This window comes from Nipponia nippon, unplaced genomic scaffold (assembly GCF_047370975.1).
Source record: "Nipponia nippon isolate SJK-2023a ecotype South Korea unplaced genomic scaffold, ASM4737097v1 scaffold_1, whole genome shotgun sequence".
Lineage (NCBI taxonomy): Eukaryota > Metazoa > Chordata > Aves > Pelecaniformes > Threskiornithidae > Nipponia > Nipponia nippon.
In genome coordinates this window covers 285202-310285 of record NW_028262290.1, presented here as the reverse complement: position 1 = coordinate 310285, position 25084 = coordinate 285202, and the positions used below count along the sequence as shown (strand labels likewise).

At 44.6% G+C, this 25084-nt stretch overlaps 1 protein-coding gene across 13 annotated transcripts in view; it reads left to right on the top strand.

Annotated features, from left to right (window-relative positions):
* Nucleotides 1-16: 16 nt before the first annotated feature.
* PUF60 (poly(U) binding splicing factor 60) overlaps nucleotides 17-25084 on the top strand; it is a 35347-nt gene continuing 10279 nt past the window's right edge. The window contains exons 1-9 of one of the 13 annotated variants that reach the window (XM_087774522.1): nucleotides 2393-2504; nucleotides 11270-11378; nucleotides 13980-14060; nucleotides 17137-17232; nucleotides 18216-18300; nucleotides 19058-19147; nucleotides 20175-20225; nucleotides 24303-24464; nucleotides 24934-25026. In XM_087774522.1, coding sequence (XP_087630648.1) covers nucleotides 17162-17232; nucleotides 18216-18300; nucleotides 19058-19147; nucleotides 20175-20225; nucleotides 24303-24464; nucleotides 24934-25026 — 552 coding nt within the window. In that variant the 5' untranslated portion in view covers nucleotides 2393-2504; nucleotides 11270-11378; nucleotides 13980-14060; nucleotides 17137-17161. The other 12 variants (XM_087774289.1, XM_087774440.1, XM_087774859.1 and 9 more) reach the window with 12 other exon arrangements.

The window sequence follows — 25084 nt, the reverse complement described above, 5'->3', positions numbered from 1 at the left end:
AACTGGGTAGAGAAGGAATTCAGTGGAGAAACATCATACAGCTGCTTGATTCAGAAATCACTGTTCCTCCAAACAAGCTTGCACTTGCCTTGGGCAAACTGAGAAATTCCTTCATATACCAACTGCTTCATTTCCCTGATGAGCTAATTAGCTCTTCTTTAACACATTTCACCTGACTGAATTCTTTGTTTGATTTAACATTGCCACAGCTCAGTTTGACCAATGGATTTCCCTGCTACTGGCTGTGCTGCATTCAGCAATGATGAGTTCATTAACCAGCTACTGCAGGGTGTTTCCAATACATGACAGACTGCTCTTACAGAATCACAGAACAGTTGAGGTTGGACTGGACCACTTGAGATCTCAAGAGGTCCCTTCCAGCCTCTGCAATCATCTAGTCCAAGCCCCCTGCTCAAGCAGGGTCAGCTAAAGCAGGTTGCCCAGGACCATGTCCAGTCAGGTTTAAGTACCCCCACAGATGGGGTCTCTCTGGGCACAACCTGTTCCCATATTCCACCACTCCCACAGAAAAAGAAAACCAAAAAACGTTTTCCTACATTCAAATGGAATTTCCCATTTTTCAATTTGTGCCCATTGCCTCTTGTCCTATTACTGGGCACCACTTAGGAGAGCCTGGCTCCATTTTCTTTATCCTCTCATCAGATATTTGTACACATTGATGAGGTCCCCCTGAGCCGCCTCTTCTCCAGGCTGAACAGCCCCAGCAATCTCAGCCTCTTCTACGACAGATGCTCCAGTCCCTTCAGCATCTTGGTGGCCCCTCACTGGACTCACTCCAGTAAGTCCATGTCTTTCTTGTCCTGGGGAGCCCAGCACGGGATCCAGCATTCCAGATGTGGCCTCACCAGTGCTGAGCAGAGGAAGGATCAGTCCCCTCAGCTGGCTGGCAAGGTTTTCCCTGGTGCAGCCCAGGATGCCGTTGACCTTCTTTGCTGCAAGGGCGCATCGCTGGCTCACAGTCAGCTTGGCGTCCAGCAGGACACTTATCCTTCTTTGCAAAACTGGCACCAGCACAAGAATGGAAATCCTGCCCTCACACTTGCAAGTCAGACACAGCTCTTTGGAGTCCTGTCATACAGGAAAGGGGATGTGTCCTCAGGCACTGATAGTCAAGTCTGATCAGCTCATTAGGATCGTAATTCCTGCCCATGTATTATAGTTGTGGTATGCACACCTTTTAATAGAGTATCTAGTCTTACTTTAAAGATTGCATGATGTAGGAATCCATTATGTCTCAGTAATGATGTTTTCCAGTGGTTAACTGCTGTCACTTAAATTTAGGCTAGAAATAAGGCACACTGTTTTATCTTCTGATTCAGATATCGTACCTTCATCTCCTAGATGAAAAGAACTTTTGCAATGCAAGACTTCCTCATCATAATGGTAATTAGATGTTAAAGTCATCTTTTAACTGCTTTTGATAAGCTTTATTGGCCTGAACTTTCTAAATCTTTTAATAAGATAGGCTTTCAGAATCTGTAAATTTCTTGTAGATTTTCTTTAGTCTTGCTTCTGGTCTGTAGTGAGGCCAAGAGGCCACAACATTCTCATGCCAGTTTAACTAATTAAGCACAAGGCGTAATGGCACATCTCTCTGTCCCTTACTAACAGCATTTCCTCTAAAGCCACCGCCACCTTGGGAAGTGGTGTCTTTTGGGGGCCCTTCCTGTTTCAGAGCATTTCCATCCCCTGTAACAGAGATCACCTGTGCGAGGCTGTTTGACCTTGCCTTTGCATCTAAGTTTGGATGTAAGGGATTGGCCCCACCTGAAAAGAATAAAGAGCAAAAGGGACAGCCTGGGGACAAATTCAGATACCAGGGCAACATTTCACTAAAGCATTTCTCAGCAGATGGGTTCTGGATCTCTCTCCAATTGCCTATTCAGCAACTACTGATCTCCCACAACAGGTAACCGGGGCTCTTAGCTCTGAATACCCACGTAGCGGCCAAGGACCACCCTGTGACAGCCACGGCCCTCTGTTTTCAGCGCCTCCAGCACGCTGCAGCGCAGCCTTTGCCCACAGGACGGCTCGGTCTTGCAGCTGGCAGCACCAACAGCTTCTGGGCCCCCCTCCCCAAGGCCCGCGGCGCCCGAGAGGATTCTGGCCGCGGCAGCAGCAGCGCTGCAGGCTCCGACTCCCCGACGGCCGCTCCGTACAGGCCTGTACGGCCCCCGCCGGGCCTGGTGCGGCCCGGGGCTCACGCCGCGCCCCGGCGCTGGGGCAGACGGGCGCGCGGGGCACTGAGGGCCGCAGCCGGCGAGGCGAGGCGAGGCGAGGGCCGTGGCCTTCCCGGAGGGCGCCATCCGCCCTCCCCGCCCCATCACGTGACTCCCCGGCGCTCTCGCGAGCGCTCCCGGGGCGGCGGGGAGAACGGCTCGCGAGAGTTTCCCGTTTCGCGCGCACCGTAGCGTTCTCGCGAGAGTCTCGCGCCGACTGCCGACGGGGTGGACAAGATGGCGGCGACAACGACCATCTCCCTGGTGAGCGGGGCGGCTGCCGCCCTCCCGCTGGCGAGCCGGGGCGGCGGGCTCAGGCCGGCCCGCGCTGCGCAGCGTCGGCCGGGCCGGAGGTGGGGGGGGCGGCTCGCCTCGGCCGCGGGGCGTCGTGTGCGTTTGGCCCCGCCCGCGGCCCTGCCGGGGACCGGTGGGGCGGGCTGGCGGCGCGGGGGCGTGCGGCAGGCCGCCGGCCGGGGCTTCTGCTCCGCTGGGCGCCGGTGGGGGCCTAGGGCGGCTGCCGCGGGGCGACTGCGGGCCCCGCGTCGTCCGCGGGCGGCCTTTCCGCCTGTGCCGGCTCGTCGGCGGCCGATCGCGGCTTTCCGCCCCCGGCGGCCGAGTCGCCGAAGGTGCCGCTGCTGCAGCGGGCGGGCCTTAGGCCTTGCCTCAGCGGCCCCGTTCCCCCTCCGCGCCGCCGGCCGGGCCGTCCTGGGCGGCCTCCCCGCCGGAGCTCGCCGGGGCAGGTGGCTGGAGCCGGGGGGCCCGAGCGAGCGGTGCGGGGTCCTCGGGTCGGGGGCGGGGCCGTCGTGGGCCCTGTGCGTCCCAGGCGCCGTCGGTATCTGGCGTGAGCTTCGTACCGGCACTGGTGCTGGGGAAATAGGCTTTCACTGTGCTAGGATACGTGTGCCTTACTTTCTTGGGGCTTGTTTGCTGGTTTCAAAAATTCACGTGTTTAAATTAAAGATCTAGCTAGGTGCTAGGGCTTTCTTAAAAAGTATTCTTAAAAAGAGACTTTTCTCTCCCAGAGCCTTGTAACCTGAGGCTAAAACGTGAGCTGCTGGTCACCTTTCCTGACAAAACAGGTTAGGTGCCCAACGGGTGGTGGTTATTTTTATATTGCCTATTGCTTCTTTTATGCATTCATGAAAGGATCCCAACAGTATTGATTTTTATAAGAGTTCTTTGTGTTTTCGGGAATATTCTTTAGAGTGTTCCTGAATGGACTGCTAATGTTGTAAGAAAGCAGAATAACATTCTCATTTCAGAGGCTTGCTTGTTTTCTTTGTGAGTTAGCCTTAAATAGAAGAAATTAAAGTACTTCACTGGGGTGCTCTTCAGCCTTCCTTGGACCAGTCCTTTTATTTTTGGCTGACTATGGAATTGTGTAAAATGGAAATAGGAAACCTCTTAGGTGTCAAGCCTCCAGGGAAGGTAGCCTGTAATATAATTGTGGATGCTGGGGAACTACAAGGGGTGTAGCCAGGCTTATGAGCATCTGATGATATTTGCAGGGAGCACATGGAGTACTGGGTTGGATAGACCATTGGTGTGACACAGCAGGGTATTTCTTAATGTGTTTGTATTTTCTGCCTTTTTTTTTTTCCTATCATCGTTTTCATAGAAAATACTGGATTTCTCTCATGAATAGATCTAATTCTAAAGCTACTCTTTTTCTTTAAGGGTCTGCCTTTGAACCCTGAAGGAGTTGTCTTTCATGGTGTTCCTTTTTTGAATTCACAAATGTTGGTGCTCATAATTGGGAGCAAATACAAATGACTCTCACTTTGTTTCCCATCTCATCTTTGCTTAATTAGGACTTCACTGGGTTAGGAGGTTTGCCAGGTTAACACTGGGAATGAGTGTTAAAAGTCTTCAGCGTGTGAGGTTAAATATAATTCTAAAGATGATCGAAACCAAAGGAATGTTATATTGCTTAGCATGTGTGAGGACATCAGTTCTTGTTTTTCCTCAAAGCTAAGGTTTGATGTCACCATGTAGTTCAGTATATGCATATTTTAAAATGATAGTGCATACATTTCAAAATCAAAATAATTAGCTAACTTTATAACAACCAGCCACTGCATAGTTTTGCTGCATGGGAGTGAAATGATGTGGTGGCTAGTCAAACAGAAGACTATCACAGTTGCAAGTCTGTTTACAGTAAATTATCAGGGCCTTACAACATAAACAGAAAAAGGCCTTGCTTCAGAGTTTCTCTTTATCTATGTATATTAGCTATTATAAACAAATCTAATGAACGCTGTAGAATAAACTATTATGTTACCTTTCTACAAATCTGCCATTCAGATTGAGTATTAAGAGCTGAGCAGAGTACAATAAGTGTAAGGAGTTTGATTATTTTTGTTTAATTAACTTCAAACACCAGACATTCAGGCTTAAACCTGTTAGCTTACACTATCACGTTAAAATGGACATTTGCATTCAGAGAGTTATACTCTGGTTACAGATGAAGCATTGCATCGAGTCCAGGCAAGTCTTGATGAACCTGTGATTATTCTTGGGGCTAGGAGCAAGAGTCATTTGGGCCCCAGGAATTTAAAATTTGGTTTCAGAGCTGGTGCTGCTGTAGTGGGTGGCTGTATCGGCAGGAGCAAGGAGGTAGCGATGGCCTGTAGATGAGTACAAGAAATTGGCAGCAGCAGTCCAGTGACTGAAGGAAGTGTGCAAGTACTGTGACAGATATGGGAGGTGAGGAGCAGGATGCATATTTTGAATATGCTGATGTTATTCAGCAGTGTTTGGCTGTAGAAGAATTCACAATAGCTGATGTAAAATACATCTCTGTTAGTACATCTGTCACTTCCAGCATGTTTTGACGAGAGGCAGTAGATATCAGGAATAAAGAAAATTAAAAGGATTAGTTAGATGAATGGTTGTGTTAGAATACAAGCCATGAGATGGAAGGAAGTAGCTTTTTTTGTTTCACTTGCTCCCAGGCTAGGTAGTAACTCAGTGTTTAAATGACATAGTGTAAGAGGCAGCCTTCCAGGAACAACAATTCCAGCTTGACTGAGTATTGCATGCTTTTATTTCGTATTGGCTTTCGTAGTACGATTGGAAGATGTTTATTTTAAACTTCAGGTCTGTTGATCATCTTAAATAGAGCATTCATTCTTGCCAGCTTCACACAATGAGTTAAACTTTTTTTTTTCAAGTAGGATCTTTCATAAACTGTGTGCTCTTTGTGAGTTTAGTTCTCATCTTGCTGGAAACAAGGTGAATCTGACCATCCAATATCACGTATTTAATTCATCAGCATTTTTGACACTGTCTGTTCTACCTTGCTGTGCTTGAAAAACTGACACATGATCTTAGTGTTAATGGTCCTTAAAATGAAGACCCAATTCAAATGTCCCCACAAGCACCTTTTGCATGATCCCTAGCTTCTTTCTTTTCAAGTTCAACATGAGTGCCTCTATCTGTTTTAAATCTCCTTTCCATGCTGGAAAGAAAATTGGCTGCTCTCTGATATGACCAGGAAATTGGCCTAAAGAAAGTCCAGTGATTCTGCGGTCTTATCACTGCTGCAACATTTACTTTCTTCTGGGACAATTTAAATCATGAAGGCTGGCTAGAAGAGCTTGAGAATTAAGGACAAAGTAACCTCAATTAAGAGGAACCCAGTTCTGGAATTTGGTAGACTTAGATTTTGCTTTCAGGTAACTTTCTGAAAGTAGATTTGCAGTACAGGCTCTGCTGTTGTACTGGAAACAGTTAAATGAGAAAAATAATTAAAATGGAAAGCAGAGGGCTTTTGTTCATCAAAAGGAGTACATCTTGTAAGGAGACTGAGTTGGGTGTTAGGAATTATAAGTCAGAGGTACAAAATGTCTAATGCTTTTCAAGTGTAGCGTATGCTCATTAGGTGTCATAAATCTACCTTACGTTGAGCCCATCAGTAAACATTTACTGAATGCATCTTATAGGAAAGCCTTGCAGTTTGATTAGAATACAAGATGGGAATCACCACTTATTTACCTAGCCTCCTCTTTTTCTAGTCCTTCTGCTACTGAGAAGGAGAGTCCGTATTTCTTGTTTGAATTTTAGGTAGAATTAGACTGTATGCCGAAGTAGTTTTGTAACTATAATTTTAGTTGGTGCCAAAAGCTATTGATTACAATAACAGGGCTGTACTACTGTGTTTTGTTACCCAGAATATTACTGTCGTGGCATGCTGCATTGCTGTCCAGGATTAGCTCTACTGGCTATATCTGTTCTTTCACCTGCATATTTTTTCTCAACCCTTGCTTTTGCATCTGTTATCCCCACACTTGCTGTAGGCTGTGCCCCTCAGCTTGCAATACAGGCAGATTTCCCATATGGCAAGCTCTCTTCCTCCTGATGTCAGAGCTGTAACAATTTTTTTCCTCTCTGCATGTGTGCCCAGTCAGTCAGCCTGAGCAGTATATGTGCACGTAAGATGAAGGTGTGCAAAGCCCAATACCTCCCGTCCCCCTCCCAGGTATTCCTTAAAACCTGGACCACCTCAGGTGCATCTGATGCACTGCTCAGTGGTTTGGTTTACTTAAAAGAAGCATAGGAGGAAGAGAAACAAGTTGTTGAGCTCTTTCATGATACTGGCTCCCTACTGGACCTACAGCTACCTCTCATGAAAAATCCACGGGACGTGCTGCTTCCTGTTGGTATCTCGTGCCCCTAGCATCCAAGTAATCATCAACCACGTGTGTGTTCGTGGAAGGTGCCAGGGCCAAGAACCTGGAGTGGCACTCTTGGCAACCTTTTTTTCCTAGCATGGTCCTTAAGTGGCACTTAAACTGTGATCATGATGATAAAGTTCAAATTCAGTACAAATTCAGTAATTCCAAGGGGTCTTTTTCTTTGTTACGTTTCGTGGGGTATTTTTTTGTTTTTAATTTACAGCCTCTCGCTCACGACAGCCCAGTTGTCAGTGGGAGTATGTGGATTAATTCACAGAGCAGAGGAAATACCCTCCGTGTCCCTGTGAGGGACATAGTTAAGGACAGGACTGCCATATGCTACTCCTAGTGCAAAGTTTTTCTTCCCAACAAATAAGTATTTTATCTGCTTCTCATCAGTAACTGTGGGAATCAGATAAAATGGTGTTGTACTTCTAGGACAAACCTAGCAGACATTTAATTTAGTGGCTGAGGGAATCCTTAAGAAAAGATAGAGTGTGTCTGGAAAAAGATTTGACTGGGGGAGAGTTGAGCTTCAGTTTTTTTTCCTTCTCCTAACATTACTGAAATTACTTCACCTTTGCATTGTTAGATTTCTCTTTGGTATAAGGAACATGCAGTCTGCAGGCAATGCAAGTAATTTATTGAAATAAAAAGTCCACTGTATTGAGAGCGATGAGAATCACTGCAGGGCAATCCTGCACAGATATTTCCAGCAGCAGTTCCATTGCAGATTAACAAATTTGCAGCTTACTAATTGCATGTGAATTTGAAGGGTTTTTTGAAAAACATGTGCATTGTTCAGCAGGAAGGCAATTAGCAGCAGCAAACAACTACAACAAAGATGTTAGTAGCAATAGGCCCTCCTCGAATACTTTTAACTGTAAAAGTTAAACTAACTATTCTTAATTTTGACTGCAAAGTCATGTGTTAACGGAAGTAGTTGTGTATCTGCATTCGAGATCTAAAATTCAACTGTGGTATTTATGGGATAAATTTTCTTAGCCTGGAATAGGTAATTAAGTTCCCCGTGAAGCTTATGAGGACCAGGACAAGTTACTTCAAGACTGCATATATTTGTTCTTTTCTTTTGACCTGAAGTAGTTCTTAAATCTCTTTTGCATGTTTGAAATAGTTCATAGTTTCTGTACTAATGCCACAAGCAAGATATGCTTGTAACGTGCAGTGGACTACTTATGTATGCTGCTTGTGGTGACAGAGTGGACAACAACAAAAAATTCTTACAAAACTATAGTTAATTATTAATATAATTCTGATGAAATTTCTCAATAACTTGATTGGTACCTTTTAGTGTTAGAAATGGAATCACCTGTTATAACTGATTAAATTGTTAATGTCTTGCTAAAGAAACTTATATTTTTAAACCAATTAAACAGTCTGAGACGTTTGGTGCCACTGCTTTTGATACCAGTACTGTGAAAGTGGTGGTGTATGTCACAGCTTGAGGCACTGGTCCTTGATATACTTCCATTGTAAATGCTCCTTTACTGCATGGTAGCCTCCTCACCCTCAGTGATGGTACTTAAAATGATGTGCAGTGCTTCTCGTTTTGGTATTTACTTGATTTCTTGATCTTGTGAACTTTTTTGCATCACTTCTGTGTTTTTCCTACACTCTTTCCAGACTCTTGACATTCTTTAAAATACACATACACCAAAAATGGGGACAGTATGTCTCTATTTGTCTCGACAGTTCCATTTATAAGAAAAAAAACCTACAGTGTTATTTCTGTGCGTTCGGTAATATTTTTAGTCCTTTTTGCCATCACATTATATACCCACATGCAATTGCTTGCCTGTCTGTCTTTTTGCATTCTTAAAATCCCAGCTGAGTTAGATAATTTGTCCTTTCTCGCAGGCAGGATGCGTGTTCTCTGTTGGTGACTTCAGTGACAGTTTTATCAACCAAAGTTAAGTTCACTTAGATGTTTTCTGTAGTTCTGGAGCACTGATGTAACCGTAGGATTCTCTTTTAACTGATTTGGGAAAGAGATCTGTCTGCTGAATATGTTTGTATTTTAATGAGGCTAAGATGAAATTTCTGTGAATGCTCCTTATGAGGATGGTTAAGTTTTTTAAACAGAGCTGAGAAGTAATTATGGAGGGAAATTGTGTATGTGTGAAGTGCCCGCCAGCTCAGCTTGGCGCTATGGGCGGCTGGAGCTTTCACTTGGAGGGCGAGCGGGAGAGAGGAGCAGCCTGCAGTCAGTCTGCCCGAGGAGTTTCTTGCTTTGCATGTTCAGGCCTCCTCCTTGCCCTCACCTCTCAGGGGGTTCTGCCCTCGCTTGTGGGGGGTTCTCAACCAGCTGTTTGTGAGGGTTCTCAACCAGCTGTTTGTGAGGCTTTAACTTAGCACTGTTTACGAGGTTCTCATCCTAAAAGCATTAATTGTGGAAATGGTTACTGGATGCTGCTTAATAGGCTTTTTGCATACAGCATCACAGGTACTGTGGCAATCCTGAGCGGTATTTAAACAATCCCGTTCCCTCAGCCTCTCCTTACAGCACAAGTGCTTCAGCCCCTCCACAGTCTTGGGGGCCCTTTGGGGGACTTGCTCCAGTTGATCAGTATTTTGTCTTGGGGGCTCCAGAAGTGATGCGCTATCTAGGTGTGGTTTAAGGAGCGCTGAGTGGAGGGGGTATCACTACTGCCTCTGTCTGTGGGCCCCATTCCTGTTCATGCAGCCCAGGGTGCTGCTGTTAGTGCACTCTGGCAGCAAGTAAGGTTTGCTCGTGTTCAGCCTACTGACCACTGGAACCCCTGGTTCCTTCTCCGTAGAGCTACTCCTTGGCTTGGACCATTGCAGGGGGTTAGTCCATCCCAGGTGCAGGATGTAGCGTTCGTCCTGCTTGGATTTCATTAGCTTTTTATTGGCAGTAAACTTCTTATACGTATGATATGAGCTGTGTTGGGAATCGCAAGAGTTTCAATCATGTTTCACATTGGCAAAAGTCATTTTTGAGCCTGACGGTGTCAAATAAGACAAGAGAGCTGTCTTCTGCTAAGAGCAAGTGGTGGAGAGAACTTGTGATTTAGAGGAACCCAGCACGGACATTGAAATTATATGCAAGCTTTCTTGCTGCACTTACTGTATTGTCTATAGCTGCATTAAGTGGAGAAGAGTTAGCTGGAGGATTTGTCAGTAAGAAGGTGGTCAGGGAAAATGGTGATCCCTTTTGGGAGGGAGGAGTATGTTTCTGTGTGTGTTACTTTCCTGTTTGTAATCAAGAGAACGAGGATTTATTTTAGCACTGTATTGTAGCTTGTCAGGAACATTAATTTTCTTCCTTTGAGAGTTGAAAATTGAGGTGCAGGTGATTTCTGGGTTCCATGACAGACAAATGATAATGCAGGGCGTACTGCATGTAAAGGTAACATCTAGAAGATTTTTTTATTTCTCGGTGCTGATCCAGCAGGGAGGAGTTCTGTGAAATGCGGTGAAACGGCATCACAAGGAATTGTTTCAAGGGTACATAGGTCACTTGTGTGCATGTATCTAAGACTTTTCATGTTTTCAGATGTTGGGTTTGCATAGAATTTGGTGCTCTGGAAGATCTAAGTTATGCTCCTGGACAGCAAAATTTGTCATTGAATCTCCTTGTTCATTTAAATAGAAGAGATGTTACTGGCCAAATATGCAGTCATGTAAACAGTTTGGTCATGAGATACTAGAAAAATGACCCATTTTGAATGGTTTTAATCCCTGCCCGTTGTCTATAGAACACATCTGGTAGGATGGTGGAAAGAACTTGGACAAGCCCCGTGCTCTAGATTTTGGCAGTACATTAGTTGCACATGCTAACAGTAACAGAAGTAGTAACACACTAGCACCGCTGTTCCCATTTGAAAGAAAAAGTATTCTATAGGGGGTGGAAAGGAGTAGTTGCTGAAGAAATTAATGAATAGTAAAAGGCTATTGTGCACAGAAAGGCTTGCAAAGTTACAGAGTTCACAGCTGAATCTACAAAGATTTATACAGTAAATAGGGGCAAAATACTTAAACGTATTTATACACATGAAGAAGGACCTTTTCTGAAAAATAACTTCTTGTGCAAGTAAAATCATTGCCTTTGACCTGGCACTCGGGTGATGCTTTTTCCAGCCTCGCTACTGGTGTGGGGTGTCGTAGCATGAAAATATGCAGATGAATACAGGTTCCCAAGCACTGATGCAGGTGGTAGAGCAAGGATTAAACTGAGTATACTGGCCAGGTACTTCATCAGTCCTTTTTCCACCTCTGTTTTATTTAATCTTCGTGTTGTTTGCTTGTTATGGTTCCTAAAATAAACAAGATTCTGTGTTTTTCTTTCTCTTGTGTGTGTTTATACTTCAGAGAAATTCTCAGCCATGTAATAAATTTCCAACGAATGTGCCTGAACTCTTGGAGTTCAAACCACCTTAAAGGGCCAAGCAACGCTCAGAAGCAATGTTCATAGCAACAGGTATACAGTTTCTATTTATTTCTCTTTTAAAAGAAGCTCCTATTCTCCTGCTTCTGTTGTCAACTTCTCTCCCATTTTTTATTGTTCCCTCCTAACTGTTACAGTGCATTTAAATAAGTCAGTTTTCAAGGTGGCCAGCCTTAGTACAAAGCACCAACTGCTTTTCAACAGTTACTATTACATTACTGCCTAGCAGACTCGTATTAATTGTGCTGAGCATTTTCTTGGTCGTGGTATTACCCTAAGGTGCCAGGAAAGAGAGAAGCAATAGTTTCAGTTCTCTGTGAATGGTAATAGAGATTGGGATTATTTTACACAATCTGTTGGTTTTCAAATAGACTACAGTAACAGAGGGTGGTAGTCTTCCTTGAAGAAACTCTCAGTGTTAAAGGGTACATGATGATGATTTTTTTTTTTTGTTACAGCTGTACCACTGATCAGCAAAGGCACGTATCTCTGGTTTCTTTCCAGAGGGATGTGTGGTGGCAAAGAGCTTGGAACCGGTAGTGCCTAGGTCTGGCTTCTTGGATACTCTTTGTCACTTCTGGATCAGTTCATCATCCTTAGTTTTGATTTTACCCTTTGTGTTGGAGATTGGATGTTATCAACCAGTTTTTGGAAGCTATGCCATTTAATGAGCTCCAATGTCTCAATTACATTAAATGTAGATATGTAATAATCTTTATTTTTAAAGAATCCTAACAAATTATAATCAATGGAGTAGCTTTTTTTTATTGTGAATGGTTAAATTTGATAGCCCTTCGACTATGTTTTTCTTCTCCCAAGTCTCATAGCTCCTAAATTGCAATAATTCAATATTTATACGATGAGAGGAAATGGAAATGGCAATAGAAAAAGGCATGGGCTTTTTAAATTGTCTGCAGAAAACTAAGGAAGTCTCTGGAGTTGACTGTACAATAGCATATACATAAGATGTAAACAAATGGGAAGGGGAGCCAGGAGAGCTGGGTGGAAAACATTGTTTTCAGCCAGTTGGTTAAGAACAAGAATGATTTTTCTTTTTTAATTATTTTTTGAATGTTCCACAGTCGAAATGAATCTTGGAGATGATGTGGCCTTCCTGTACCAAACAGGTCACCATTCCTATACTGCTTTGCTGATACTTGATTTCAGTTTGCATGTGGGCTATGCAATAGTATCTTTTGATCGGTAGTGCGCACTTGAGTGTCCCAATTTGCAGCCATTGAATGTTTCCAACTACCTCTGTTCTTTTTCATGTGTCAGCTTTCCCTTGTTGCACTTTTATTCCCCTTAGGTCCTTGTGCATTATTCAGCGTAGCTATGAACTTCAATCTGAAGGGACCAGTGAAGTAACTGCAATGCTAGAACATTGTATTCACATACTTGTAGAATATGTTTTTATGTTAGGAGGGTTTATTTTGCATCTGCTCTATGTTCATTGGTCCTAGAAAATGCTCACAAACCCCTTTTGGTGAACTTGAGACTGAATGCACAAAACCGTAAGTCTCAATTGTTGCTATAAAACAGAGTAAGAATGATCTAGGACGTATCAGTTTGAACATTAACGAACTTATCCTGCAGCTTTCTTTACTTTCAAGGTAGGTGAGCTCCTATTCCTTGCCCTTAATGTCTGACTAAAGAACAAAGGAAGTGTTGTAGCCTGGTAGGAGGCAGCATGCAGCTTGCAGTTGCCAGTAGACTGAGACAGGTGGGCTAATCTGGGAGAAACTTCAGAGTTGGTAAAGGAAGTGCTTAAAAAAAAAAAATCTTGCTTTTCGCTATTAACTTAGGTTTTTCCCATGACAATTTTTATACTGAAACCAGCAGTGTTTGCAGACACAAGTCTTTTCAGCCTAATCTGTGTCTCCTGAACAGATTAGGATATTTGTCCATTCTGGTATGTTAAGTGGTTGATGGTGAACACTGACTTGAGAGAAGAAATTAGTTCTGCTTTTGATGGATGATACAGACAGAACTTAGCGTGAACAACAAAGACAGGTCTAGATCCTGCCGCTTTTAAGCTGAGAAGGCAGTGAGGTTGTGAAATGGATGGTTCCAACAATGGGACCATTGTGCTGTAGTCACACTCTCACTTCTTCCTCTGTTGCATTGATTCGGTAGGAGAATAGAGTTCCCCCATGGTGCAGTGTGTGAATCAGTCAGACCAGTCCTGCTCTGCATCCTCACAAGAAACGGACAAGATTCTGTTGGGGAAATGAATACAGTTTCCCTCATGAGAAGAAGTTTCTAGTCCAATAGTCACTGCCGCTTAGGTAAATGAATTGCCAGAGGATCTCAAGATAAAGAATGACTGGGCAATATGATGGCAAATGTTGCATTTAATATGTTAGAACATAGAAAGTAATGTGTGTATGGTGAGGAATCATAGAATCATTTAGGTCGGAAAAGACCCTTAAGATCATCGAGTCCCAACCGTTAACCCAGCACTGCCAAGTCCACCACTAAACCATGTCCTCAAGCACCACTTCTACCCGTCTTTTAAATACCTCCAGGGATGGGGACTCAGCCACTTCCCTGGGCAGCCTGTGCCAGTGCCTGACCACCCCTTCGGTGAAGAAGTTTTTTCCTAATATCCAACCTAAACCTCCCCTGTCGCAGCTTGAGGCCGGTTCCTCTCGTCCTATCGCTTGTTACTTGGGAGAAGAGACCGACCCCCACCTGGCTACAACCTCCTTTCAGGTAACTGTAGAGAGCAATAAGGTCTCCCCTCAGCCTCCTCTTCTCCAGACTAAACAGCCCCAGCTCCCTCAGCCGCTCCTTGTAAGACTTGTGCTCTAGACCCTTCACCAGCTTCGTTGCCTTTCTCTGGACACGCTCCAGCACCTAAATGTCCTTCTTGTCGTGCGGGGCCAAAAACTGAACGCAGGATTTGAGGTGTGGCCTCACCAGTGCTGAAGGAGAAGAGAGATCAGGTTAGAAGGAGATCAGGTTAATCAAGCAGGACCTGCCTTTCATAAACCCGTGCTGACTGGACCTGACAACGCAGGTTGTCCTGCGTGTGCTGCATGATGGCACTCAAGATGATCTGCCCCATAACCTTCCCTTGGCACCAAGGTCAGACTGACAGGCCTGTAGATCCCTGGATCCTCCTTCCAGCCCTTCTTGTGGATGGGAATCACATTTGCTAACATCCAGTCAACTGGGACCTCCCTAGTCAGCCAGGACTGCTGGTAAAGGGATGAAAGTGGCTTGGTGAGCCATTAATAAATTTATTTGGTGATCCAAATAAACTGATTGTGTGTGCAATGCGACAGGCTGTAAGATAGCCTTTTTCCCCTGCATGCACTAATTAGGGTTTATCTGCTTAAAAGGAGCGTGACCCCACTTTATCCCCAGTAAGTAAAATAAAAAATTTGGTTAATGAGCTGACTAAGCAGCATTCAGCATCAATTCCCCCCCCCATCAGTTGGGGGAAAGTATTTGTGGCAGCCCTGCCTCGAGGGGAAAGTAGGCGCAGAGCCTGTAACAGCTTGGAGGGGCATCAGCTGGGGAGGTTTATTGTGCAGAACTCTGTAAAGTCATAGTCCTGTGTCCAGTGTGTGGGCAACAAGAGCAAGGGGCCAGCAGATACAGCTGGGGATTGCAGCCTTCATGGTAGGTACTTCATGGCCTTGGTATTGAAGGGCTGTCATATTGAGGCTTCTATTCTTACAGCTAGAACTTGCAATTACTGTAGATAAAGCAGACACTTAGGAGGCTCTGAGTTTTGGGGCTCCTGTGCTCTGCGTACCACTCCTTTTTAGTGGGAGGACTTGAGGATTGTGACCTTGGGCCTCTGCCAGGGTGCCTTCTGAGAAGCTGCTGCTTTTCTCCTCTCTGCTGCTGTTTAATTCTTGAACTTGGCAATTTCTGTTACTTCCATAGTAATTTTTAAAATCTAAATTATTACCCTAAATTGAGAATACCATGTGGATGTGCTTGAGCTTCACTTACACTTAGGTGGTATCTGTCATTTACGGTAGAAAGAATTCATGTGGTTAAAGTATCTTAACTATTTTGCACTTTTCCTCCCCGTCACAAACAGAACATGCTACGTATCAATATATAGAAAAAAATACGAAAATACTGTAAGTGAAAAATTGGACTGTCAGGGAACTTGTGATTGTGGAGGAAATGGGTGACTGGTCTGTTGTCTACTGAGTATTGTCACAGTAGACACAGTGCAGGAACTGGGCTGGTGTTCTCCTGGGCAGTCAGATGTACAGTGTGTGGCTCTCCTCGTGGAAATGTGCGTGTACTTTTACCTGAATCACTGTTGTCACTAAGTGTATCTGGCAGTTCTGTTGTGTCTTGTTGAGAGTTGTTGCAGCAGCTCATCTCTTTATCAGTGCATGTTCCCCTTTGCCTTGTGGTAGGATAAAGAGGATGCAATGAAACATGCAACTTGTGTGCAGATGCAATGCAGGATATTTTGCTTCTGAAAGACATGGTTTTCTTTTTGAGGCTTCAGATGTAGCCAAAAAATAGCTTTTTGCTGTTCTGCGTTTTGGTATTATGTTTGTAAGATCTTGACGTACCTGTAAGAGTGTGGTTTTGTTTTTTTTTTTTTTTTTCCTGGAGGAGATCAGTGGTCTTTCAGAGACATTTGTGCCCACAGGAAATGTCTAATTCGTTAGCCAGTACCACGAGTGCCATGAGCAGGTGATTGTTCTGAATGAATGGGAACCAAATTAGCGGGAATACTCGCTGTTCCTTCTGCTAAAATGCCAATTACTTTGATATTATATCTTTTCCAAGTGGCAGCTTTGTTCCTATGCTGGGAGAGCTGGTTTTGTTTTGCCGTCTGAGTGGGCCTGTTCCTTTTTTCTATACTGTGCTTGTTACAGGGTGCGTACTTTTTTACTGGAGAACTGAGACATATGTTAATAGGCTTTATTAGTGATGAACCCTATTTTGACTGGAAACAAAGTGATGGCACTTTTGGGATGCCAAAGAATAATACCCTGAGGGTACAAGGTGGTGGGTGCTTACCAGAAAGACAAGTTGCTGAATCACTTTAACCAAACCGGGTTGATAGGTATACCTTGGAGAAACCTACTGTTACTTAACGTAGTAGGAATAATTGACCAGTTGTTTCACAGCAATGGGCTTCAGTTTAAAACATGAGCATGAGGTAAAGAAGTCAGTAGAATACCTAAAACACAAAGAGGGCTAACATTTGTTAGCTACGTGTTTATCTGAAATCATGAAAAGTCAGTTCAGTGGCCCAGAAGCTTCTTTCTAGACTTATTCTGATGTTGGGTTTGGGAATCCACACAGGCAGGTAGTGTGCAGTGTTCTCATACTAAGTATGAGAATAGTGCTTCTTTGTTACTCAGTACCTGGAACAGTATGTGAGATTTGGAGAAGTTTCAGAGAAGATGACAGGTTTGTCAAGGGTGACAAACCAGTATAGGGAGAGATGGAAGGAGAAAATAGATGGGTACATTTGAGAGAGTTTAACTGTTGAGAGGTAGGATGGAGACGATGTGAGTGAAGACTGGGGATTATTTCATTTTCTTTTAACTGAAAATCTGGTACTTAGGGAAGTCTTTAAGTATCCAACATGTTCATCAGTTTGTACAATTGATGGGATAGCTCTCCCATAGGGAGTGGCTAGAATATTAGCAGCTTTTCATGAATTACTAGTAGGTTTGGGAAGAATTTTTAGCCAGCTGTGACATTCTGACATTAAATGCTTTGGGTTTCTGGGAATGAAGAAATTGGTCACTTTTGTGAGAATGGGTTTTTTCACAAGTATTTTCTATTTTCTCAGGGTACAGAGTCCATTAAGATGGAAAATGGACAAAGCACAGCAGCTAAGCTGGGGCTTCCTCCCCTCACACCAGAACAGCAGGAAGCTCTCCAGAAAGTGAGTAAACTTGATGTGGATTTGCTTCTTAGCACTCTTGTTTGTTTGGGATTTTTTTTGTTTGTTTTTTGTTGTTGTTGGTTTTGGTTTTGTGTGGGGTTGTGTTTTTTGGTTGGTTTGTTGTTTTTTTTTTTTTTTTTTTTCCAAATGAGCTTCTGTTACTGATGTTATAAAAGGGAACTTGCCTGCCAAGAATACGTATGGGGTAATGGCCATGCTGTGTGGGGATTCACACTTCTAAATTTCTGCCCAATAATTATTAGTTTTGATTTAGAGCTTATAGGTGCTTTTTGGGGGGGAGCATGATGTGGAATTCGCTGTTAGGGTGGGGAGACTGTTTTTAATTAAAAGAAAACCAAAACAAAATCATAAGTAAATAACATCTTAAGATCACATTGTAATTCTAAGACAATATGCAACTGCCACAAAGTTACTGCGAGGAGCAGCCTGTACTCCACAAGGAATAGGATTCTGATACGCTCCAGCTGGTTTTTTATTCTATCCACACAAGAACACATCACAAAGTATCTCTGTTTTTCCCCTTACGCTCTTTCCCATGTTGTAAAGAGACCCAATAGCAAGTATTTTCAACCCATTTGAGCCAACCTGTTAATCTAGATAAAATTTCAGTCCAGCTCTCATTTCTGGTTGTTGGTCCTGTTTTATACAGCTGGTGGGGAGGTTACTGCTGACTTCTTACCCACTTTCCTGATGGGAGTGAGTGATGCCTGGCTTACTGAGAGGAGAGCAGAGTTGGGAAAAGAGGGGAAAGAAAACAAAACCAGGGAATGTGGGAACTGTGGGCTAGGTGTCTTCTGTACTCTGGTGAGGCAAGCGTAGTATTGTTCTAGGTAGACTTCGTGTGAATGTTCCCATAATGTTGAAGTTGCTTGTGTGTGTTGTTTGGCTCACAGTGTGAAACGGCTTCGTTTCCTCTGGCTTCTCCATAGCTGACAGATGTAAATCCCCTTGTCCGTTTCCAGGTTTCCGAAGCACACGTCTCAAAACCACGGTTTAGAGCCTGCCGTTCCCTGGCACCTCCCAAACACGTACAGCCATGGAAAGCAGGTGCCTGAGGGGTTGGCTGAATGTGTTTGTACCGTCCCCTGGGAATAGGCACATATGTGGGTATTAGGTTTCCCTTAACAAAGAGCCTCCATGTCAACACCACTGGGTGTAAAGCTCAGGCTTTGTCAAATTTGTAGAAGACTGAAAGAAAAAGACAAATCAGTCTTGTGTCTGCAGGCTAGGAACCAGAGAAGGAGAGCTGGAGCATTTTAGTGAGCAAAAGCAGTGGGTTCTCCAAAGTAGAATAAGCCAGATGTGATAAGAAAAGAGAGGGGGAGTGCCCAGTCAAGAGACTGGACATGGGGATTTGGAGCCCCCTTCCCTTTTGTAGAACCTCTTTGTCCAGATGTTCTCTGAGTGGAAAGGACTTGAAGGAGGCTATCTGTCCTGCCCTCATGCCAGCAGGTAAGGTGCTATGGTGGGATCTAAGGGGCAGAGGGCGGAAGAGGGGAAATGCTAAGTGTGTAGTGCATGCTGCTTTCCTAACATTGTGCCTGCTGCAGATTGAGTCCATCCAATCCTCTGCTCAAGCATTATGCTGTATTTCAGGGCTCACGACTCCAAGATGCAGACCAAGATCTTAGTAAGCTGTTGGCCACTGGCTAATGTACAGTGCCTTAGTGCTTAGGGCTGGAGCACCGAAAAGTTCCATTGGCAGCCAGTTGTGTGGTTCTGGGGAACTGTGGTGTAAAATCAAACATCGTTCCCCACTCTGTGGTATTGTCCTGTTGACTACAGAGTCTGTATTTCTTCCTAGGCAAAGAAGTATGCGATGGAGCAGAGTATCAAGAGTGTGCTGGTGAAGCAAACCATCGCCCACCAGCAACAGCAGCTCACCAACCTTCAGGTGAGAGACCCTCTGAGATGTTCCTTCTGTGTCTTACTCTCCCCAACAAGGTGGAGTTCTTTTTGCACTTAGAACCAGAGCACAGCCCTGAGGCCTGCCCAGAGCCAGGTACATGTGCTTGTGTTTCCACAGTGAAACTGAAGTATATTGTCTTCAGCTCAGTAAAGAAACCCCCTTTACTTACCTGCACAAATTGTGCCCAAATTTCACGCATTCGAAGAGTAAATTATTGGGTTTCTCTCCTGTTGGCTGGGCAAATGCTGCTTGAAATGCCAGAAGCCAAAGAATTTGCTGTGGGTTTCACTTTCAACTTACATTTAAGGTGGTGTCTAGGGTTACTGGGAACAGTATCCTTTCACCATCTCTTCTGCTTGAGGGGAAGGTACCCATCTCTCCTGTGTTATTGGCAGTGCTACCCCATTTCTCTCCCCTTCACCCAGGTGCTCTCTCAATTTCAGAGAAGTTCCGTTGGCTGTTCCTGCTAATGCTGGAACGCCTATGTACTAGAAGAAACCTTAACTAGTATTTAAATCTCCCTTCCTTCAGAGGTTTCTCGAACACATCTCACTGCCTTCTACTCAAAGTCAGGAAGCCCAAAATAATGGCTTTGGGGTGTTGGATTTTTTTTAATGAAGAATCACTGTGGATGTACTTGCCACATTAGGCAGCTCTGGCCTTTCAGGGCTGTGCATGTTTCTGAGTGTCTGATCTAGTTGAGGGGCTCCTTTTTAAATGCTGGGGGTGAATCAACGACAGTGGTTGCAGAGGTTACTATTGCCTTGAGTCCCCCCTGGGAGAAGACCCTGCTTCCTGAGGCAGTGGCAGCAGCACAACTCCACCCTGACCTGGTGGGACTGGAATCTGCAGGGTCCCAGCGCTGGACAGTCCTTGGGACCAGGCAGTGAGGGGCAAGGAAGGAGAGGCCTCTCTCACAGGTTCCCTGTGCCGCCGCTCTGCTTGAGTTTTTACAAACAGCCGTAGTATGCTCAGCTCCAACAGACTGAACTCTGTCTTTACTGTCTTTCAGATGGCAGCAGTGACAATGGGCTTTGGAGATCCTCTCTCACCTTTACAATCGGTCAATAGACATATTCACTTCTTCTTGGGCACTTTGTCTTAGTCAGGGCCTAGAGTGGGGAAGTATGTAGTGGTAATACAATGCTCTTAATTCAACCCAGCACAACCCTCCCACATACCCACCTGTTATGGACAAGCACAACAAGCAGAGGCAAAGTGTAAACTCCCCAGAGGAAGACCCTAGGCTGGGTGCAATCTGCTGTGACACTGGCAGTCGGGGTCCTGGAGTCAGTTGGCAAAGACAGCTTTAGATTTCGAACAGTTCTGAACACACCTGTGAAATTGTGGGAGCTGCATTTCTAGGGATGCTACAGTTCTGAGGTCCCGACCTAAAACTAACTGCCAAGGTAACTCACAAATGGGCAATTTCTTATGAAGCACTCACAGCACCGGAGACCTGGCAGCTAAGGTGCTGGGGAGGACTGGGGCACTATAGGTTTGCAGAACATATTGTAGCCCAGATGTAAGACTGCTCTTACTGTGCATGTTTCCAGACTAGGTGAATATGGCATGTTTCAAGTAAAGTAAAAGCAGGATGGAAGTAACAGAACTACAGTACTATTCAGAGAACGTGTGCAGTCCTTTAGTGCTGGAATTTCTAATCAGATGCCACAAAGAGCTTAATTACCTGGGATTATCCATCCCCCTCCTTTTTCCTAGACATGTTGGACAATGGCCACTGCAGAAAGTGTCCTATAAACTCCACTCTGCATGCAAATGTTCATTTGTAAATTAATTTGTAAATATTTTTCCATTGTGCTGGAATATAATATTTCTGCTTAGTATAAAATGCAACTGGAGGCTTGTACTCCAGAATGAAAGATGCACGAAAAACTAAAGTCACCTGTTTTCCCTCTTTTAAACTGCCACAGTAGGTAGTGTGTCAGCAGGGGAGCCAAAATAAATTTTATGGGGGTGTGTAAGTTTGGAATGGAATAGAAGCATACATCTTGATGTGAACTTGGCATAGCTGGTTTCTGAACCCTCATGCCTGTACCAATTAATGCAGATGCTTACTTGATAGCATAACTCCATCAATTTTGCTTAAAAAATTTTTTGGCTCATTATTCACAGCTGGGCAACAGATGAAAAGCATGTACTGATAATGTAACAGGAAATGTTTAATCTCTCATTAGCCTCAAGGGCATAGTCAGTATTGTGAATCCTTTTCCTAAGACATTCTTCCCTCCCTAGGGAGTCAGAGACTACTGCTGATGGAACAGAACCTCCAAGCAGGAGTTTGCTCTGAATCATTCAGCTGTGGTACAGTTCAGGGTAGTTAGGATACCCTGTCCTCAGCAAATGCTTTATCCCAAAGCCCATCAAGAATGTAGAAAATGCAAACAGACCTCTGTCCAACACTTTTTCCTGTTGATGAGATTAATCAATTCCTACATGAAGGAAGTGCAGCCTGAACTTCCTATTGCAGTATCTTAGTGCCCGAGATTAAAGCTTCCTGCCTACTTCATCCTCCAAGTATTACAGCTCAAAATTTCCAGGTCACTTCAGCAAGATGAGCACAATTTCCTGGCGTTGTTGTATTAAAATTGAAGCTAGTGATTATGTTTTTGCATCACCTCCTTTGTTTAAAGAAGTACTTCACGATGATGTTTTGGCTTGTCCTTAAAACAACCTTCGTAAGCACTTAACAGCAACATTACATAGATAAAACTATTAGCTGCTGCCTTTATGAAGATTGCAGATACTTTAAACTCCATTTTATAGGTGGAGAAAGAGGGCTAGTGGCCAGTAAAATCTTAGTGTAGCTAGTGAAAACAATGACATTTCTAGTCATGAGTTTCTGATGCTATCATGTGCTTAGTTCACAGGTGTACATTGCATCATTGCCCTAACTTGATGCTACCGATTCCTGTTAGTGATCCACATATGCCTGTAGGCATCATGGCCCACCTCAGTTCTGCCTTTTGTAGGTCCAAATTTCTAATATGTTGCTGATGTAACAGAGTCCTCCTAACTCCACCCCACCTATTTTGTTAGGATCTCTGCAGCAGGGTAAGATGTGGATTTCTTCCTGTAAAGGTTGCTGCCATGGGAGAGGACAAATGCCATTTTTCTTGCACCTGTTGCATTGATAACTGAAAAGAAGGGCATGTCCTCTCTGTATATATAGACCCTTCAGAAGGTGGAAAAATCCCTCTGCCTGGTGCAAGGCTGCAGTGTCTTGTCAAGAAGCACTCCTAGTAAAACACTAAATTTTATCACACAGTGGCACCACGGGTGAGGCACTTCACTCAGACACTTGGGGTTAGAATGGTGATGGCTCTGAACCCGTAAATGGACACACTACACAGACTGAGGGGCTACTGATCACTGGCTTTCCTGCACCAAAGCTGGGAATGTGTTGGAGAACCTGGGAGACAACACGTCAGCTGTCCTGCGTGTACACGTGCCATAGTCCTCCTAGTCACAGCATTGCAGAGTAAATTGAAAAACAGCTTATTTTTAACTGTGTGAAATACTTAAACCCAGTCAAGAGGCAAGCTTAATATCACTTCAGGAGCAGCAGTATGGGGTGAGAACCATTCCTATTTATAGTATCCCTGCTGTATTGAATAATAGGAGTTGAACCTTTACAGTTTGTTTCCTCCTATGGTCAATGTCACTCACATATGGGTACCATGAGGGAGAAGGATTTCTTCAGGTACAGTTTGTGTCCACACTTCTGTGACTATCACAGATAAAATGCTGTCCCTTCTATTTTGCCATTTGAGTTGCAGCATCCCCAGACACGTCAGAGCTCATTGTGCTCATGCTTGTTACAGCATTCTGAAAGTAGGCCTCTTGTAAAGGCCTTGATTAAAGACCCTCTTAAACAGTGGTGGTGGGGAAGAGGTGGTTGTTCAGAGCTCCCTGCTTTGGTGCCAAGCACTGTGGTGCTGGGAAGGGAGAGGCATGGAGCTTAATGCTGCGTTTGCCTACTCTGCAACAGTCCGTAGCCCTTACTGCTTTGCATTTGTTCCATCTGTTCCACGCAGAACAGGAATGAAGCCCTGTGCATATCTCCAATGCACTGTAATTCAGTCTTGCTGATCATAGGGAGCTGCCTCTATAGAGACCTAATTTTTGCCTCGGTCCCAAGACGTGCTGCTAGGATAAGCTGGCCAAACCTGTGATTTTTTGTAGGCAGCGTCTTCCTAGAATAACGTTCATTAGTAGTAGCAATTTTAGAATTGCAACAAGGGTGAAAAATAATTAAAGGATACTGCTTTTTTGGATACCTGCTGTAAGATATTTCTGGATTTGTCTTGCAAACAGGTTTTCAGGCATACTTAGGAGAAAATAGCACAGAGACCTTCTCTGCACTGAAACTGATAAGGGCGGAGTCTTTGGGGGCTGCACCACTATCTGAGCCAGTAACAACAGGCAGTGATAAGTACTAGCACCACACACTTAACTAAGAAGTTTCATTTAGCCACTTAATTTCTTTTGCTTTGCTTTTGAACTGTGCAGTGGAAGTGGTGCCTAGTACTGGATCTTGTACTGCCTGGGGCGGTGGAGGGGGGAGGAGGTGGTGTGTGATGCTTGAGGGAGTGGGGAGGAGGTTCCCAATTCCAGATCCTTTGCTGCCTGGGAGGATGGGGTGGGGGGAGGGAGTGACCAGGTGGTGCCCGATATTGGATCTCTTGCTGCCCCTTGTGGGAGGGAATGGGAGGGATTGCTAATAGTGTCTAGATTTGAGACCTTTGCTGCCTGGAGGGGGAAGCTGTCCTAGAATGAAGTTATTTCCTCCTCCTGCAAGTGTTGCTGGAGATGTGATCAGGCTGGGGAGGGTTAGACGCTATCAGTGGGGCTGGAGTTAAGGCTCCTGAGGTGGCAGACCCCATCAAAGATTTGACTGCCTCTGGGAGTGAGCTGTACTGCTTATCCGCTCCAGCAGTCTGTGCATTGAGCAGGAAAATACTTCTTTATTACTACGTGTGCCAGGCTGTGCTGCAGCCCAGTGAGGAGCTACCTGCTGTTGGGTCACAGCTCCTGGGAGGGAAGGAGGAAGGGAAAGAGGTCCTGACATCCATGACCACCCCCTGATCTAACCAGCCAGTTCTTCTTTCCAATACAGATGGCAGCTCAGAGGCAGCGCGCCCTGGCCATCATGTGTCGTGTGTATGTGGGCTCCATATATTATGAACTGGGAGAAGATACCATTCGCCAGGCCTTTGCCCCGTTTGGACCTATAAAAAGCATTGATATGTCCTGGGACTCTGTTACAATGAAACACAAGGTTGGTTAACAGCCCTTGAGTGATGTGTTTTTCTTCTCTCTAAGGCCTTCCTGAATATATCCAGGAGAAGAAGGAGCCTTTATCCTCGCAGAGAGCAGGCTGCTTTTAGCTCTTTAACTTTGAGATAAACGTTTGTAGCTGCTGTTAACTTTGTGGGATTCTGTAGTGGAAACGAGATGTGCATGGGGGTGGTGTGCGCAAAAGATGCCAAACAGCTAGCAGTCCTGTATGCGGTGGCCTTTTGCTATTAGGCCTCCAAGTATGAGAGGCTCTGGAAGCAGGTAACCTTGTGTCAGTGCTTCTGCATGCAATTTTCTGCTTTAATAAAAAGCTTCTTTAAGGAAACATCTTCTCAGGCCACAATAGTAGGAATCTGGTATGTGGGAATTCTTGGCTGCATTAGCTTGGCACTAGATTTGAGACAAGATATGGCTGGTATGATAACAACAAGCATATCCTTCTGTCCTAGGGTTTTGCTTTTGTGGAATATGAGGTACCTGAAGCTGCTCAGTTGGCCTTGGAGCAGATGAATTCTGTCATGCTAGGGGGAAGAAATATAAAGGTGAGTAGCAGGCATGCTCTGAACATTCTTAGTTCTCTTTAGTGTGAATAATGGTTTT